General features: G+C 44.7%; 1 protein-coding gene across 3 annotated transcripts in view; it reads right to left on the bottom strand.

The window, feature by feature from the left end:
* Positions 1-19,672, bottom strand: part of fcho2 (FCH and mu domain containing endocytic adaptor 2) — a 178,973-nt gene that overhangs the window by 56,205 nt on the left and 103,096 nt on the right. For 2 of the 3 annotated variants that reach the window (XM_059644794.1, XM_059644795.1), the window contains exon 18: positions 19,598-19,654. The exons of the other annotated variant lie outside the window; for it this stretch is intronic. In XM_059644794.1, the coding sequence (XP_059500777.1) occupies positions 19,598-19,654 (57 nt within the window). The remainder of the gene's footprint in view (positions 1-19,597; positions 19,655-19,672) is intronic. 3 annotated transcript variants of the gene reach the window in all.

Below are 19,672 nucleotides of genomic sequence, written 5' to 3'. Positions count from 1 at the left end.
CATTGAGCCCACAGACGAGAATCTAATTTTTCAACTCCGGCATAAGCAGTTTCCAATTAGACTTGCATATTCTATCACTATAAAAATAAGTCAAAGTGAGATCTTGGCAGAATTTATATTTATATTCCTAGAACTGTTTTTACACACACACACATAGGTTTACTTGGCTGTTTCCAGAGTGACAGGTTTTCATTCTATTCAAGTCTTTCAAGAAAGTATAGCCAGAAACACTCAATTTAAAGTAATACTGTTTCAATAAAGATATTAATTTGACAGCAAATGTTTTGTTGGTGTCTGCTGGTATTTCAAAGAACTTAGCACACATGTTTTGAATTAACTTAGTATCATACAACTTCATTTATTAACATGTATGAGCAACAATAGTTGCAAATCATTGTCATGCTGTTCATATAAAAAGTAATTTCAAATCATTAAGGGAAGTAACTTTAAGCTGGCTCCGAGGTTTTTTGTAACTTCCCTCCCTATCATTATTTAATGTTTGTGTAAAAGGATCTGAATTCTGTAACTGCTCAGTCACTTAGCTTGCTTTGTTGGTATTTCCTAATCAAAAGAATCAAAATTTTGCTTCACATAATGGAAGTCAGCCAATGTCAGTTTAAAACAAAGTAAAGGTTTGTTGAGAAAAAAAATAGAAGAGTAAGTTTCAATTTAGTACATTGGTTTAGGCCCCACTTACTCTACCAAAGTTGTTAGAAGGGTAAGTGAGTTCAAATCCACCAGTGTTAGAACATAGAACATAGAACATTACAGCACAGTACAGGCCCTTCAGCCCTCGGTGTTGTGCCGACCGGTCATACCAATCTGAAGTCCATCTAACCTACACTATTATATACCCTCACTATATATACCCTCAATATTTTATTAACTTCTATAAAGGTCTCCGCTCAATCTCCTAGGCTCCAGTGTAAAAAGTCCCAGTCTAACCAGCCTTGTTTAAAAATTAACTCAAGCCTTCTACACCTCATTATATTTAATCCCCTCATCCAAATACTTAAATAGCTGGGGCCCAAGCACAGATCCCTGCTATATGCCACTTGTCAGTGCCTTTCACTCCAAAATTACCCATTTATTCCAGTCTCAGTTAACATTCTCGTAAAACTTCTTTACACCCTTTCCAGTTTAATAACGTCTTTTAATAACAGGGTGGCCAGAATTGTATGCAGTACTCTAAACGTGGCCTTACCAATGTCTTCTGCAACTGTAATATGCTGTCCCAACTCCTCTACTCAATGCTCTGACTGATGAATGCAAGCATACCAAACGCCTTCTTTAGCATCCTATCTACCCGTGATTCCACTTTCAAGGAATGATGACAACATTTCCCCAGGGGCCCCACCATTAATTGTGTAAGTCCTGCCACAGCTTGTCATACCAAAATGAAACACCTCACATTTATCTGAATTCAACTCCATCTGCCATTCCTCAGCCCACTGCACCAATTGATCAAGATCCCATTCTGCTCCTAGATAACCTTTTCCACTATCCACTATAACATGAATTTTGGAGTCATCTGCAAATTTACTGACAAGTCTCGTCCAAATCATTTATATAAATGATGGCATGGCAGCTCAGTGGTTAGTACTACTGCCTCACAGCACCAGGAACCTGGGTTTGTTCCCATCCAATGTCCAAACTGTCAGTGTGGAGTTTGCACATTCTCCCACTGTCTATGCGGTTTCGTCCGAGGGCTGGGGTTTCCTCCCACAGTCCAAAGATGTGCAAGTTAGGTGGATTGGCCATGCTAAATTGCACATAGTGTCCAGGGATGTGTTGATTGGGAGAGATTTAGAGGGTTGGGTCTAGGTGGGACGTTCTGAGGGTCAGTGTGGACTTATTGGGCCTAAAGGGCCTGTTTCTGCACTGTAGGGATTCTATGATCAATGAACAACAGTGGGCCCAGCAGCGACCCTTGCAGCACACTGCTGGTCACAGGTCTCTAGTCTGAAAAACAACCCTTTATCACTACCATGTGTCTCCTTCCTTTAAGCCAATTGTGTATCCAATTGGCTAGCAATTGTTGGATCCCATGTGATCTAACCTTGCTAACCAGTCTACCATGTGGAACCTTGTTCAAGTCCAATTCGACAACATTACTGCATAGCTCTCGTCTGTCTTTTTGGTCACGTTTTCAAAAATATCAGTCAGATTTAACAGACATGATTTCCCACACACAAAGCAATGCTGGCTATCCCTAATCAGTCCTTGGCTTTCCAAATGTGTGTAGATCCTGTCTCTCAAGAACTTCCTTCAACAACTCAACAGTTACATTATGCTCACAGGTCTGTGGGTCCCAGGCTTTTCCTCGCAGCCTTTCTTAAATACTGGTGCAACATTAGCGACCCCCTAGTCTTCCCTCTTCTCTGCACCCCAACCCTACCCCCACTCCCCCCACCAACCCCGCGCTCGCTCCCCACTCCCCCCACCAATCCCGCGCTCGCTCCCCCCTCTCTGCCCCAATCCCGTGCTCGCTCCCCCAATCCTGCGCTCACTCCCCCAATCCCGCATTCACTCCCCCCTTCACCCCAATCCCGTGCTCGTTCCCCCCCTCACCCCCAATCCCGCACTCACTCCCCCCAATCCCGCACTCACTCCCCCCAATCCCGCACTCACTCCCCCCAATCCCGCACTCACTCCCCCCAATCCCGCACTCACTCCCCCCAATCCCGCACTCACTCCCCCCAATCCCGCACTCACTCCCCCCTTCACCCCAATCCCGCACTCGTTCCCCCCCCACCCCACAATCCTGTGCTCGCTACCCCCAATCCCCCAATCCTGCGCTTGCTCCCACCTCTCCCCCCCCAATCTTAGCCTAACCACTCTGGCAGGATGGAAAAATAATGAAAAATAGACAATTCCTGTGCAATGTGTCGCTAAATTACTGGTTTCAAAGCAGTACAGACATACAAGTAAAACGTCTAAAATTTACTTTATAAAAATTAAAATAACATTCACCAGAAAATGCAACCCAAACTCTATAATGTTAGCGTTTGCTTTTCCTAAATGCACTGCAATTATGAACCAGTCATTAAACAGACTAGAATGTGTAATACTACCACCCCTCCTTTTGACAGGTAGCAATTTGATATAAACTTGGTCATTGGAACTTGAATATCTCTGAAAAAGAAATCTGCTGATAAGGCTTTCAGTCTTGCACTCATCAAGGCAGAATCACAAGAAAGTAACTTGCAAAGGAAATGGAAATTGATGCCACATAAAATGAGGATGTGGATTGGGAGATAGTGGGCTCTGGTAGAGACGTTGTTACAGAGGTATACAGCCTGGAAACAGGCCCTATAGTTCAACTCATCCAGACACCCTAATCTAACCTAGTCCCATGTGCCAGCATTTCACCCATATCCCTCTAAATCCTTCCTATTCATATACCTATCCAGACGTGGTTTAAGTGGCAGGTCATTTCACATACACAACACCCTCTGCACGAAAAAGTTGCTCCCCAGGTCTTATTAAATCTTTCCCCTCTCAAGTTAAACCTATGCACTTGAGTTTTGGACTCCCCCACGTTAGGAAAAAGACCTGGGCTATTCACCCTATTCATGCCCCTCACGATTTTTAAAAAGTTGTGTAAGGTCATGCCTCAAAGACATCATGGACAACAGACTAAAGATGCTCCTGATTGGCACAGGGTACACCAGAGGAAGCATACACTCCTTCCTGATTAGTTGGCAAATCAAACGGGCTTGATAATAAGACATTATCAAGGAGAAGGCAGCACTGAACACAATGGCTCCCTAATCTCCCTGGAATTAAAGAAAGTCAAGTCTTGAACAGACCTGTATTGCTTTGGTTTTCAAAGAACAGGTCCAGAATATGTTGCTTCTAGCAAGCAAAAACTGAGCTTGACTGATTGTTTTTTTTGGGTATGTTCAGCAAATGCTGCCAAGGAATCACATGTAACAGTTTTCAAATGTGTTACTTTGAGTTTTGCAAGTAATGGCTTACTGAGTACCGTCTGTACCCTGCCAATTACAAATAACTGAGGGAACATGCTGTTTGAATTGATCAGCCAACCGCTGGGACATATGGTCTATGTACACACCATCATATTGGGAACGAGCCTCATTATCCTTCAATGCACTACAGAACAGTTAAACGTCAAGATTTTGCATAAATTCAAACCTGCTTGGTCGAAACCATTTTTGAAGCTGCATTTGAAATGAACAAAATTCTTTCATTTTTCAATCTGATTCATTAGTCTCACTTTATTGCTTTCAAGGATGACCACAGCATAAATAATACCACTTGAAAGACACTTGCATTATAAACACACTTATGCAGAAGTAGCTGGGCAAAGCTACAGCAAAGTCTCTGATCACGCAATCTCAAAGTTTTGTTTTCCATTGTACTATGATGCGTGGGCATTGCTGGAAGGACAACATTTATTAATCCTATTAATTCCATAACACCAGCACTTCACCGGAGACTCACTGATATTACCTGGAATGGTGACGAAACGTCTGAAAACGAACCTTCCAGCTCAGCAAGCAAACTTACATCTAGATTAATCCTCTCTAGTTGCCATTGATAATGTGATTGCAAGGTAGCTATTTGAACTACTCCAGTCAGCATGATGTAGATAGACTAACAATGCTCTTAACAATGAAAGACTGGTGATATATCTCCAAATCAGGATGGTGAATGACTTCGAAACTTGCAGGTGGTTTCCTGCAAGTGGGAAATGTATCTGCGGTCCTTGTCCTCCTGGATGGAAATGGTTGAGAGTTTGGAAGGTGCTGCCTTAAGAATCTTTGGTGAATTTCTGCAGTGCATCTTGTAAATAGTACATACCATTACCACTGAATGTCAGTGGTGGAAGAAATGGACGCTTGGCGACGTGGCACCAATCAAGTAGGCTTTGTCCTGAATTGAATGGAGTAGAATAGAATAGAACAGATATTTATTGTTACATCTAAATTTTAGATGAAAAATACAGTGAGAAGTATTATAAGTCATCACACCAGAGCATCTATATTAATGACAGAAGTCATACATAAATAATTTTAAAAAAGTAAAATTAAGACAAAGTTCATCACAGCTCAGTTAATGGCTCCTGGGGCCAGAGCAAGCTGCTTAAGATATTACGGAATACTTCGAAGACACAGCCTGGGCGAGACTGCCATTCTAGCAGAAGAATGCCATGCCGAGCCACTGGAAACCACTTTGTCACTAGGCCAGGAGAATTCTCCTGTTCACCATCTGTTGCTACTCCTGCCGCCAATCCACCCGTCAGTGATGTTTCTGCCCTTTCAGACGTCCAAGCCTAGCTTTGGAACTAAAGCCTTGGCCCAGCTTGGCCCAGTCCAGGTCCCTCACGTCAGCCCAGGACCCGCTCCTTGCTCGATGGGAGATCCCAGGCTGGGGTGGAGCCATGTTTCGTTCATCTTGGGTGTTGCTGCCATCAGAGGCCTCCTCCTCCACCCACCATTCTCTAGGCTTCAAAGGAAACAAAAGAGAAAAGAAAACAAGGAAGAAAAAGAATGGAGGCAAAGAGAAGAAAAAAGAAAAAGAAAAAAAGTGACAGGAGCGGACGAGCCCCAGGCTCAGCTCCCTTACTCTGCCACCATCTGGGGTTGTGCTTGGTGGTGTTTGACTTCTTGTTTGTTGATCGAGCTGCACCCACCCACGTAAATGGGATGCATTCTATCATACACCCAATTTGTTCCTTGTAGAAGATGGGCAGGTTTTGGAGAGTCAGGAGGCGGGTTACTTGCTGCAGTATTCCAAGCTTCTGACTGTTCTTGTAGCCACTGTCGACAATGGGAGAGTCAGTGATGGTAACACCATTCCACGTCACGGGCCAGTGGTTAGACTGTCTCTCACTGGAAGTGGTCATTGCCTGACATTTGCATGGAATGACTGTTCCATGGAACGAGAGCATCACTGGCTAGGCTAGTATTTATTGTCCATCCCTAAGTGCCCAGGTAAGGGTGGCAGTTTACTTCCCTAAAGGATGTTAATGAACAAGATGAGTTCTTCCAAAACCCAGCAATGGATTCATGGTCATCATCAGATTCCTAAATCCAGATATTTCTGAATTCAAATTCCACCAGCTACCGTGGTGGGATTTGAACCCAGGTCCCCAGAACATCAGAGGTAATGGGAACTGCAGATGCTGGAGAATCCAAGATAACAAAAAGTGTGAAACTGGATGAACACAGCAGGCCAAGCATCATCTCCGGAGCACAAAAGCTGACGTTTCGGGCCTAGACCCTTCATCACACTTTGTTATCCCCAGAACATCACCCGGGTCTCTGGGTTAACAGTCCAGCAATAATACCACTAGGCCATTGCCTCCCCTGCTACTTGTTAGCTCAAGCCTAGATACTGTCCAGATCTTTTTGCATCTGCACATGGACTGCTTCAGCATCTGAGTAGACATGAACGGTGCTGAACATTGTGTAATGATGGCGAACAGTTCCATTTCTGGATGGGAGTTTGCATGCTGAGCTGGAAGGTTAGTTTTCAGACGTTTCGTCACCACTCTAGGTAACATCATCAGTGAGCCTCCGACGAAGTGCTGGTGTTATGTCCTGCTTTCTATTTATCTGGTTAGGTTTCCTTGGGTTGGTGATGTCATTTCCTACATTGGTGATGTCATTTCCTGTTCCTTTTCTCAGGGGATGGTAGATTGATTTGGAGCCAATGTGTTTGTTGATGGAGTTCCGGTTGAAATGCATGGTTCTCGGAATTCTCATGCGTGTCTCTGTTTGGCTTGTCCTAGGATGGATGTGTTGTCCCAATCAAAGTGGTGTCCTTCCTCATCTGTATGTAAGGATACGAGTGATAGCGGGTCATGTTGTTTTGTGGCTAGTTGATGTCCATGTATCCTGATGGCTAGCTTTCTGCCAGTTTGTCCAATGTAGTGTTTGTCACAGTTCTTGCAAGTTATTTTGTAGATGACGTTCGTTTTGTTCGTTGTCTGTATCGGGTCTTTGAAGTTCATTAGCTGCTGTTTTAGTGTGGTGGTGGGTTTGTGGGCTACCCTGATGCCAAGAGGTCCAAGTAGTCTGGCAGTCATTTTGGAACTGTCTTTGACGTAGGGGAGAGTGGTTATGGTTTCTGAGCCCGTTTTGTCTGTTTGTTTGGGTTTATTGCTGAGGAATCGGCGGACTGTGTTCATAGGGTACCCATTCTTTTTGAATACGCTGTATAGGTGATTTTCCTCTGCTCTGCGTAGTTCCTCTGTGCTGCAGTGTGTGGTGGCTCGTTGTAATAATGTTCTAATGCAGCTTCGTTTGTGGGTGTTGGGATGGTTGCTCCTGTAATTCAGTATTTGGTCCGTATGTGTTGTTTTCCTGTAGACGCTGGTTTGAAGTTCCCCATTGGCTGTTCGCTCTACATGCTCTTACTGGCATAACATTCACAAAAGAGGAGGAAAACAACAACAAACTGCCATTCCTAGATGTCACAGTAGATATGTCTGGTCTTGTTCCTCACATGCCCTCCTGCATTGTCCAGTCAACCAGTTTTGATCCCCAAGCTTGATGGTAATGGCTAAATGGGGGATATGCCAGGACATGCCATTGCCGATTGTGCTGGAGCACAATTCTGCTGCTGTTTATGGCCCACTGCACTTCATGAAGTTTCTACATCTGTTCAAAGTCTGTCCCATTTAACGCAGTGATAGTCTTCTTGATGAAAGAAACAGGACTTCATCTCCACAAGATTCAGTGGTCATTCTTACCAAAACTGTCATGGTTAGATGCGTCTGCAGCTAGCAGATTAGTAAGGATAAGGTCAAGTATGGTTCTCCCCCTTGGTTCCTTAACCATTGCTGCAGGCCCAGTCTAGCAGCTCTGTCCTTTAGGAGCCAGCTTCATCAGTAGTATTGCTACCAAGCAAATCTCTGGTGAGCACAGAAATATCCTACCCAGAGTACATCTGTGCTCTTGCCACCCTCCGTGCTTCCTCGAAGTGTTGTTCAATGTGGAGGAATACTGATTCATCAGCTGAGGGAGCATAGCACCTGGTAACAGCAGGTGGCTTCTTTGCCCAGGTTTGACCTGAAGCCAGGCACTTGATGGGGTCTGAAGTCCCAACCTGTATACCAGTGTTCCACCATATCTACAGGATCTGTTCTGCTGGTGAGACAGGACGTATCAGAGAAGGTGATGGCGGTATCCGGGAAATAGTCATATTTATGGAATCATACCTTACAGACAATGTCAGGCTGTTATTTGACTAGCCTGTAAAACAGCTCTCTCAATTTCGGCGCTAGCCTTGAGATGTCAGGAAGAACTTTGTAAAGTCATGGGGCTGTTTCTGCCACCATCTTTTCCAGTGCCTAGGTCAATGTCAGGTAATCCATCTAGTTTCACAAAGTTTGTTCTCACAGAGGCTTCAGTTCCGGTTGTCATTGTCCCACATCAAACAGAAAGGGACATTTGGCGAGTCTGAACGCATGTTCAATCATGATGACTTTTTTACCTAAACAAAAAACTAAAGACAACCTGGACAATGCTTTCAATCAGAGTTGGCTTCTTTGGTTTAAATTTAAACTAAAGCCTGGCAGTTGACTGTTTAAGGTGCTTTCTTCATGGCAATGTCACTGGCAATCAGCTCCCCCTTCTCATGAACTACAAGTTATTGTTTCCTTTGAAATTAGGCATTCTTGCAATGCTGTCTTGATGAGTGCAAGACAACAATCTTCTACAGAATGTCTCATTTGTTCCTGCAAGACTAAAATGAATACACTTTTGAATTTACATGTATGTCTGATTATGCTGAAACTTCTCAAAGCGATTTGTTGTGGGGACTACAGCCAGATGTGATAACGTTCCTAACTTCTAATCAGCACCTAATTAGATGATGTTTTCTTCATTTGAAACATGCAGAACAAATGCCTGTTCTCAGTATCTCCATGTTGAAGCATTTTTGCCTTTAAAAAATTCACAAAGAAAATACAGATACTAAATCAAGACTTTTATGTCAGGCACAAAACAATTTAGACAATCCAAACTTTCCACAACTTGAAATTCTGAGTCTTGAAAAAGTATGTTCTGCAGTAGTCGATTTGAAGATCTACTTTCAACACAGTCAACCTGGCCTGAGTTCTTACAGATAATGCCAATTGGATATCAGTGTATTACTTTGAAACCAAAGTTCATTTTGCTGATGATCCTGTCATCTATTTTTGATGAATCTGGATCCCATCTTTTTCTCAGAAAATAAAACATTTTCACCATAGAGACGAACACACACACACACTATCCCAAATAATGGCAAAAAGGACTGAAGGAGGTAGACATTTTGCAAATCACATCAACTTCGTTGTCACTTTTAAAATGCTGCCGTTAGTAGCTCAACTTGAAAACTTGGGGAATTTACAGATTTAACTGATGTAGATTAGCAAAGTCAGTGTATTCACGTTACACAGCTCGTACATAATTGTACAATTTAGTCATTTAGAGAAATGTCTTGCTTGTTAAACAGAAATGGATCTCAACTATAAGATAATAAAATGTGAGGCTGGATGAACACAGCAGGCCAAGCAGCATCTCAGGAGCACAAAAGCTGACGTTTCGGGCCTAGACCCTTCATCAGAGAGGGGGATGGGGGGAGGGAACTGGAATAAATAGGGAGAGAGGGGGAGGCGGACCGAAGATGGAGAGTAAAGAAGATAGGTGGAGAGGGTGTAGGTGGGGAGGTAGGGAGGGGATAGGTCAGTCCAGGGAAGACGGACAGGTCAAGGAGGTGGGATGAGGTTAGTAGGTAGCTGGGGGTGCGGCTTGGGGTGGGAGGAAGGGATGGGTGAGAGGAAGAGCCGGTTAGGGAGCCAGAGACAGGTTGGACTGGTTTTGGGATGCAGTGGGTGGGGGGGGGGGGGGGGGGGGGGGAAGAGCTGTGCTGGTTGTGTGGTGCAGTGGGGGGAGGGGATGAACTGGGCTGGTTTAGGGATGCAGTAGGGGGAAGGGGAGATTTTGAAACTGGTGAAGTCCACATTGATACCATATGGCTGCAGGGTTCCCAGGCGGAATATGAGTTGCTGTTCCTGCAACCTTCGGCTGGCATCATTGTGGCACTGCAGGAGGCCCATGATGGACATGTCATCAAGAGAATGGGAGGGGGAGTGGAAATGGTTTGCGACTGGGAGGTGCAGTTGTTTGTTGCGAACTGAGCGGAGGTGTTCTGCAAAGCGGTCCCCAAGCCTCCGCTTGGTTTCCCCAATGTAGAGGAAGCCGCACCGGGTACAGTGGATGCAGTATACCACATTGGCAGATGTGCAGGTGAACCTCTGCTTAATGTGGAATGTCATCTTGGGGCCTGGGATGGGGGTGAGGGAGGAGGTGTGGGGACAAGTGTAGCATTTCCTGCGGTTGCAGGGGAAGGTGCCGGGTGTGGTGGGGTTGGAGGGCAGTGTGGAGCGAACAAGGGAGTCACGGAGAGAGTGGTCTCTCCGGAAAGCAGACAGGGGAGGGGATGGAAAAATGTCTTGGGTGGTGTGGTCGGATTGTAAATGGCGGAAGTGTCGGAGGATAATGCGTTGTATCCGGAGGTTGGTGGGGTGGTGTGTGAGAACGAGGGGGATCCTCTTGGGGCGGTTGTGGCGGGGGCGGGGTGTGAGGGATGTGTCGCGGGAAATGCGGGAGACGCGGTCAAGGGCGTTCTCAATCACCGTGGGGGGAAAGTTGCGGTCCTTAAAGAACTTGGACATCTGGGATGTGCGGGAGTGGAATGTCTTATCGTGGGAGCAGATGCGGCGGAGGCGGAGGAATTGGGAATAGGGGATGGAATTTTTGCAGGAGGGTGGGTGGGAGGAGGTGTATTCTAGGTAGCTGTGGGAGTCGGTGGGCTTGAAATGGACATCAGTTACAAGCTGGTTGCCTGAGATGGAGACTGAGAGGTCCAGGAAGGTGAGGGATGTGCTGGAGATGGCCCAGGTGAACTGAAGGTTGGGGTGGAAGGTGTTGGTGAAGTGGATGAACTGTTCGAGCTTCTCTGGGGAGCAAGAGGCGGCGCCGATACAGTCATCAATGTACCGGAGGAAGAGGTGGGGTTTGGGGCCTGTGTAGGTGCGGAAGAGGGACTGTTCCACGTAACCTACAAAGAGGCAGGCATAGCTGGGGCCCATGCGGGTGCCCATGGCCACCCCCTTAGTCTGTAGGAAGTGGGAGGAGTCAAAAGAGAAGTTGTTGAGTGTGAGGACGAGTTCAGCTAGGCGGATGAGAGTGTCGGAGGGGGCCTGGTCGGGCCTGCGGGACAGGAAGAAGCGGAGGGGCTTGAGGCCATCTCCATGCGGAATGCAGGTGTACAGGGACTGGACGTCCATGGTGAATATGAGGTGTTGGGGGCCAGGGAATTGGAAGTCCTGGAGGAGGTGGAGGGCGTGGGTGGTGTCACGGATGTAAGTGGGGAGTTCCTGGACCAAAGGGGAGAAAATGGAGTCCAGATAGGTGGAGATGAGTTCGGTGGGGCAGGAGCAGGCTGAGACGATGGGTCGACCAGGGCAGGCAGGTTTGTGGATTTTGGGAAGGAGATAGAAACGGGCCGTGCGGGGTTGGGGAACAATGAGGTTGGAGGCTGTGGGTGGGAGGTCCCCTGAGGTGATGAGGTCATGAATGGTATTGGAGATGATGGTTTGGTGCTCGGGTGTGGGGTCATGATCGAGGAGGCGGTAGGAGGTGGTGTCGGAGAGTTGGCGTCTGGCCTCGGCGATGTAGAGGTCAGTGCGCCATACTACCACTGCGCCACCCTTGTCTGCGGGTTTGATGGTGAGGTTGGGGTTGGAGCGGAGGGAGCGGAGGGCTGCCCGTTCTGCGGGGGAGAGGTTGGAGTGGGTGAGAGGGGTGGAGAGGTTGAGGCGGTTAATGTCTCGACGGCAGTTGGAGATGAAGAGGTCGAGGGAGGGTAGGAGGCCTGGGGGTGGTGTCCAGGAGGAGGACTTGTGTTGGAAGCGGGTGAAGGGGTCAGTGGAAGGAGGGTTGGGTTCCCGGTTGAAGAAGTAGGCATGGAGGCGAAGACGGCGGAAAAACTGCTCTATGTCCGACCGTGACTGGTATTCGTTGATGTGTGGTTGTAGGGGGACTATAGTCCAGGAACCCCCCACCTATGTCCGTGACACCACCCACGCCCTCCACCTCCTCCAGGACTTCCAATTCCCTGGCCCCCAACACCTCATATTCACCATGGACGTCCAGTCCCTGTACACCTGCATTCCGCATGGAGATGGCCTCAAGGCCCTCCGCTTCTTCCTGTCCCACAGGCCCGACCAGGCCCCCTCCACCGACACTCTCATCCGCCTAGCTGAACTCGTCCTCACACTCAACAACTTCTCTTTTGACTCCTCCCACTTCCTACAGACTAAGGGGGTGGCCATGGGCACCCGCATGGGCCCCAGCTATGCCTGCCTCTTTGTAGGTTACGTGGAACAGTCCCTCTTCCGCACCTACACAGGCCCCAAACCCCACCTCTTCCTCCGGTACATTGATGACTGTATCGGCACCGCCTCTTGCTCCCCAGAGGAGCTCGAACAGTTCATCCACTTCACCAACACCTTCCACCCCAACCTTCAGTTCACCTGGGCCATCTCCAGCACATCCCTCACCTTCCTGGACCTCTCAGTCTCCATCTCAGGCAACCAGCTTGTAACTGATGTCCATTTCAAGCCCACCGACTCCCACAGCTACCTAGAATACACCTCCTCCCACCCACCCTCCTGCAAAAATTCCATCCCCTATTCCCAATTCCTTCGCCTCCGCCGCATCTGCTCCCACAATAAGACATTCCACTCCCGCACATCCCAGATGTCCAAGTTCTTTAAGGACCGCAACTTCCCCCCCACGGTGATTGAGAACGCCCTTGACCGCGTCTCCCGCATTTCCCGCGACACATCCCTCACACCCCGCCCCCGCCACAACCGCCCCAAGAGGATCCCCCTCGTTCTCACACACCGCCCCACCAACCTCCGGATACAACGCATTATCCTCCGACACTTCCGCCATTTACAATCCGACCCCACCACCCAAGACATTTTTCCATCCCCTCCCCTATCTGCTTTCCGGAGAGACCACTCTCTCCGTGACTCCCTTGTTCGCTCCACACTGCCCTCCAACCCCACCACACCCGGCACCTTCCCCTGCAACCGCAGGAAATGCTACACTTGTCCCCACACCTCCTCCCTCACCCCCATCCCAGGCCCCAAGATGACATTCCACATTAAGCAGAGGTTCACCTGCACATCTGCCAATGTGGTATACTGCATCCACTGTACCCGGTGCGGCTTCCTCTACATTGGGGAAACCAAGCGGAGGCTTGGGGACCGCTTTGCAGAACACCTCCGCTCAGTTCGCAACAAACAACTGCACCTCCCAGTCGCAAACCATTTCCACTCCCCCTCCCATTCTCTTGATGACATGTCCATCATGGGCCTCCTGCACTGCCACAATGATGCCACCCGAAGGTTGCAGGAACAGCAACTCATATTCCGCCTGGGAACCCTGCAGCCATATGGTATCAATGTGGACTTCACCAGTTTCAAAATCTCCCCTTCCCCTACTGCATCCCTAAACCAGCCCAGTTCATCCCCTCCCCCCACTGCACCACACAACCAGCACAGCTCTTCCCCCACACCCACTGCATCCCAAAACCAGTCCAACCTGTCTCTGGCTCCCTAACCGGCTCTTCCTCTCACCCATCCCTTCCTCCCACCCCAAGCCGCACCCCCAGCTACCTACTAACCTCATCCCACCTCCTTGACCTGTCCGTCTTCCCTGGACTGACCTATCCCCTCCCTACCTCCCCACCTACACCCTCTCCACCTATCTTCTTTACTCTCCATCTTCGGTCCGCCTCCCCCTCTCTCCCTATTTATTCCAGTTCCCTCCCCCCATCCCCCTCTCTGATGAAGGGTCTAGGCCCGAAACGTCAGCTTTTGTGCTCCTGAGATGCTGCTTGGCCTGCTGTGTTCATCCAGCCTCACATTTTATTATCTTGGAGTCTCCAGCATCTGCAGTTCCCATTATCTCTGGATCTCAACTATTATACTTAAACGTACAGGACATGTTGTTAATGAAAGATACATGCACAGTTAGAATATTAAGCAGTGTCACACAAATCGCGCTGTCATACCATTATTTAAGTCAGTAACCATAGGCGTTAAACTAACATCCATTGGCTGAGCTGCAGGAAAGGGAAAACCTTCTAATCCAGTTTTATTCTCTTCCATGGGTATTTTCTTGCTGCCTGCAAAATCATTCTGAAGGTCACTTTGGTCATCAAATGAGCTGCTGGAAGACGACAACTGAAAACAGGCCACAGGAGGATTGAAGTTTGGTGAAGTTTTAATTTGTGCTGCTTCCTTCAACTCTGATTTTAAAGGTTTTCTTGGGTTTTGTTCATCAGTAAATGAAATCCACTCGGTGCGTGAAGTAGTAATGTGAGAAGGACCATTTAAGGTTTCTAAAATTGCTGCTACACTAAAACTTGAGCCAGGACTAGAACTCTTAGACTCACAGCTTGGCTGATGCTTCACTGAGGACTCATATTCTATACCCCACGGTGAAACAGGGCTTGAGAAAGTCGAGCTCCCTTCATGCCATGTTAATTCAGCTAAAGGAAAAGGAAAAATTGAAAGCTTGGGAAATAAATGCACTAAAATGGTGTGCTATTTTAACTTAATCCTATGCACGATTATCATAAAGTGCTTCCACATCTTTGTGACAAAGAAATCTAAAGCTAGTTATGGGGAGTCTCAAACAAAGTTCAGGACTAAATAATTTATGGAAGTCTTGAGTAGTACTTTTAAAAATATACAACTACTTAAGTTTAATAAAATCAAAATTAGTCAGTCATCACACATCATTAAATTGACCACAAGCTTAGAGATCAATTTATTAATGTCAATTGCCCAATTTAAATAAATATTATGGTATTAATCTATTATTTCACACCTTTGTCAGTTAGGTAACTAAAAAAACCTCAGAAAAAAATACATCCCTGTAAAGGTTGAAAATACTAATCACAACAAATCATGGGATAAATGGAGTAACCTACTGCATTAATAGACAAAGTCATCACATTAAATAAAAATGAAAACCAGGGCTGTCCCCAGAAAGTCCCTATACATTTGATATTGGAATATTACACCAACATACCACTCTGAACTTAGTTTGTTCAGATCAATTAAAGTGTCAGATTAGTTGACTGGTATCAAATAAAGCACTACTATATCATTTTTGGCTTTCCAGTTACTCATTTAAATATATGATCAGGTATATTCTGTCTAAAATAGAAATAAATATTTCAGTGAATATGGAGATTAAATAAAAAGAGCATTCAAAAATATTGCGTTTTTGATGACTTTTCCAAATTGGTTTTGTAATAATTTCCTAACTGTATCAAATGAGTTTTTAGTTTTAGATTCTCTCCAAGATGTTGCACTGTGGATTTACTTTAAATTTCAAGTGCCTCACTTCAATGATGACAGGTCATCAAACTTCAAAGTCAACACCCCAAAACTGTAAATGAGCCTGTGAATAATTGCAAGTTGTTTTATCCTTGAGGCTAAAGGTTTGTTTCTGAATTAGCCTGAGAGAATTTAAACTATAGTCCATTTGCTTATATTAATGGCTGCAATAATTTGAAATAATTCCTGTTATAAACAAAAATTTAGCTTTAAAAGATAGAAACTAAAATCACCGTTAGCTATTGTGGCAGCAATTCAATTACTTTAAAAAGATAAACCAATACACAGATATACGTACAAACAGTGCAATAAGAATGAATTTAGGGGTACATCAAAAATAGCACAGCACACCTGTCACTATGCAGTGATCTGACCAGTTTATCAGAACTCACATGGAGAAGGAACACAATAGGCGAATAGGAAATAATCGAGCTGCAGAAGATTTAACAGAATGAAATTTTAAAAAAATGAATTTGCCACATAAACTGGGTTAATGTAATTATGTTGCTTTTTGCCTTCAAATGCATAAATAAAAGAGGCATTTCTACGGCTCCCCTCAACTTCCTGAAAAAGTTTTTAAATAGCAAGAGGCCATTCATATGGGTGACTTCTATGCATATGTTGCATCAGACAAAGATTGATGGTCAACCTGCCTAGGTCATGACAGGGTTTGCAAGATAAGTGGCAACCGATGCTTTCTTCAGCTTTGTAACATGACTGAACGCTGCATCACCAACATTTTATTTCAGGAGCTGACATCATTACAAAGAATCATAGTATCACCTAAGGTCAAGTCATTGGCTCCAACCACATCTCGTCATTTTGAGAAGGTACAAGTTATTTTATTTTCTCCATACCTGCACCTACCACAGCACAGACTGTAACACTGACCATCCTCGTGTCAGCAGCAGAGTGAGCGTATTCTACACACAGTGGCATACCTTGCACAAGTAATGATGTCAAATACTAGCACTTCACACTTTTGGTAGAATTATTACTACCCAATAAAGATTTATCAGGAAGCACCGATGCTAGTTTCAATAAGCTTAGTGACTTTCAAGCTATAATAATTTGCGAAGCAGAAGCATCATTTGGTAAATGAGGAATTCACAGTAAGAACTAGTTTGAGACCGATTTCAGGTGGGATCATAAAATGAGTGAAAAAAACAAAGCTTACACTATACACAGCATATACCTAAAAGCAAAAATACTTTATGACCTAAAGTAGTCTTTTGCACAGCTGACTTGACAAAAAAAAACTCCAAAAATTAGTACCAGATCAACTTGCACTAAGAAATCCAAACTGCTTGTGAGAATGGAAATTTATAAGCTACATTTGCAGAGATTAAGAGAGTATTTTGTTTCATCATTTTGCATGTGAAGTTGGCAGATGGCAAATTACTCCATCAGAAACAAACAGATGCCTCATTGACTGAACAACACAATGTGGCATACTCCTCTTAGACAGACATTTCCAAATTTACACTTGACACTTTCATGCAATTTCTCATCATTACTGAGTCACATGAAGCACACTCATCACTTGAACTGGACAGGAACAAAGACTGCTTAGCAAACAGAAAGGCAGCAGGAACGGAATACCATCCAAAGCATGGGAAGTCCTATCTATAACTGTACAATTAGAACATTCTTCTATGTCGGAGAGGCACAACACTAAAGTCGTCACATTATAAAAAAGCAAATAGTATGGAATACATCTATAGGGCATCTTTCTGTGGTATCACACTGAAAGCCTTTGTTAGGGTTGTAAAAAGAACCATCTACTTGCAGATTTACTATCTGGAAGCACTGTGTGGTTTCCATGCAGACAGGTCTATTGTGGACATGATCTTCTCCAAACATACCCACAGGAAAAGTGCAGAGAACAGGGCATACTTCCTTACTTCAGTATATCTCATCAAGGCATTCAACACATTAGCAGCACAGGGTCTTACAACATATTGAGAAGTCTGGCTGTCCACCAAAGCTTTTCAATCTCATGTGCTCCTTGCCTTCCCTAACAATGAGCAACAAGAAAACATTGTTCATGGAACCAAGCGTTGTATCTTCACTCTGAGCAAAATGTAAAACACCCTGCTGAAAATGGTCAAAAAATTCTGCTACCGGAGTCCATAGATATATACAATCTTGATACAGTAAAACATTCAAGCATAGAGAAATTAGGTCCGAGATAATGGGAACTGCAGATTCCAAGATAATAAAATGTGAGGCTGGATGAACACAGCAGGCCAAGCAGCATCTCAGGTGCTCCTGAGATGCTGCTTGGCCTGCTGTGTTCATCCAGCCTCACATTTTATTATATATAGAGAAATTAGGTACCATCTTTGGATGAAACCTTGAATAACACCATGCTGACCCAGAGGACCCTGTTGATGGTTAAAAGGCCAGTGTTGTTATAATGGCTTACAGCTACTGAGAAAAGAATTTCAATAATTTCCATCTTTGCTGTATACAGCACATTACGGGTATATTCTGGCAAGTTGAAGTCATAATTTCTCTTAAAAGCAATGTTCATTAACTTATTGGCACTGATCAAATGGTCTTCACTGGCAAGTGCACATTTGTAAGATGAAAGACCAAAAGGGTTTCTGGACGGTGAGGTAGTCAGTATCCAGACAGTCAGTAGGGCTAGCAAAGAATGATTATTATCCCCAAGGGTCACTAGCTGGCAACAAAGAAGAATATTGACACTTTTAAGCTGGCAGACACCAACATGAAGAAGTCACTGTTGTAGCTTTGCAACATACATTAATGATGAAAACAACATTTGGTAGCCTCATGCAAAACTTCGATGAGTGGCCACATCAGCCATCAGCAAAAGTATATCAAACAGAGACACTCCTTGAAACAGCCTCTTCCATCACTTTTCATAGTTGGAAGTATAAAAGGGCGTATACAATTAGCCAAGACATAGAAAATAATGTGTAGCAGTTATACTAGAACTGCCTAAAACACTAACTAAGCCACAGCTAGAATGCTAACGGTTACCTGGCTATTGTGATTACAGAGATTTAAAGAGAGATTTAATTGAGGTGTACAAAAATTGTGTGAGGCTTAATGAAAGTGGGTAAGAATTAGTACTTCTCTTAGCAAAAAGAACAATAACCAAGGGGAACAGATTTACAAAATCTGGCAATAGGATCAGAAAAGAATTTGGAGAAATCTTTCATCAGAGATAGGTGGTAGTCTGAAAGACAGAGCCTGAAAGGGGTAGAGTGAACAAAGACACACATAGTATTTGAGAAGTATAAGGGTATGCATCTGAGAATGTTTAACTTACAGGGCCACAGATGAAGAGCTGGAATGTGGAATTAGCCTGCTAGTTTTTTTTTGTTGGTACTGACACAAGGGGCTGAATAGCCCTCTACCTTGCAATGTTCTTAAGATTTTGTATGGTGTAAAGTCTATCGCAATTATTTGATTTATAACTAGTGTCCTACTGTAGATCTGTTCCTTTCAAAGCATCTGACAATCTAATATTAGCAAATGAATTATATTAACATTAATGTCAATAAATCTGACACTATATCAACTAGAAACAACTGTGCTCTTCAACTATCAAACTAGCTGCAAGAATGCAGAGCTGTGAAGTGTCAAATATTGTCAAAGATGTCAGACAAATATCATGCTTATTTCATTTAACTATAGTGTACAGCCCTGGAATTAATGAAGCATCATATTGCTGAATTGTATATATGAGAATCTAGACAGGCTTTAATCAACATGTCCCAAAAAAGCCCAAAGTAGGCCAATTTTTAAAAAATGGAACAATTAGCATACAGCACGCACATTATGCGTGCTAATCAGCAAGGTGGAATTACTTCATTGCTATTTACATTATTTTAAGAGCAAGTGTAGCAGCTTTTAAGTAGTGTCAATTCATGGTTAATTTGGAAAACTTAATTTGAGATTACGCAGGCACTTTTTAAAATGAAGACACCTCAACAAGCCATCCAAACATATTTGAAGCTAGAAAACTAGCGAGGCTTACTGTACTTTTGGTGGCTTATTTTAAAGAAAAGCACCTGGTTACTGCTTTCCAATTTCCTGTCATAAAAGCACTTCGCTGGATAATGCAACTGAAAAACACATATTCAACAGGCCATTTTCTGAAGACACTATCATTTTATTTACCTGAAGCAAGCACCGTGTACACCTCAGAAGTGTTACTGACTGGAAGGAAAGGAAAAGCTGGGACAAAGGTTAAGA

This window comes from Stegostoma tigrinum, chromosome 3 (genome assembly GCF_030684315.1).
Source record: "Stegostoma tigrinum isolate sSteTig4 chromosome 3, sSteTig4.hap1, whole genome shotgun sequence".
Lineage (NCBI taxonomy): Eukaryota > Metazoa > Chordata > Chondrichthyes > Orectolobiformes > Stegostomatidae > Stegostoma > Stegostoma tigrinum.
Note: the sequence above shows the minus strand (reverse complement) of the source record. Positions and strands in the feature narration are given on the sequence as shown.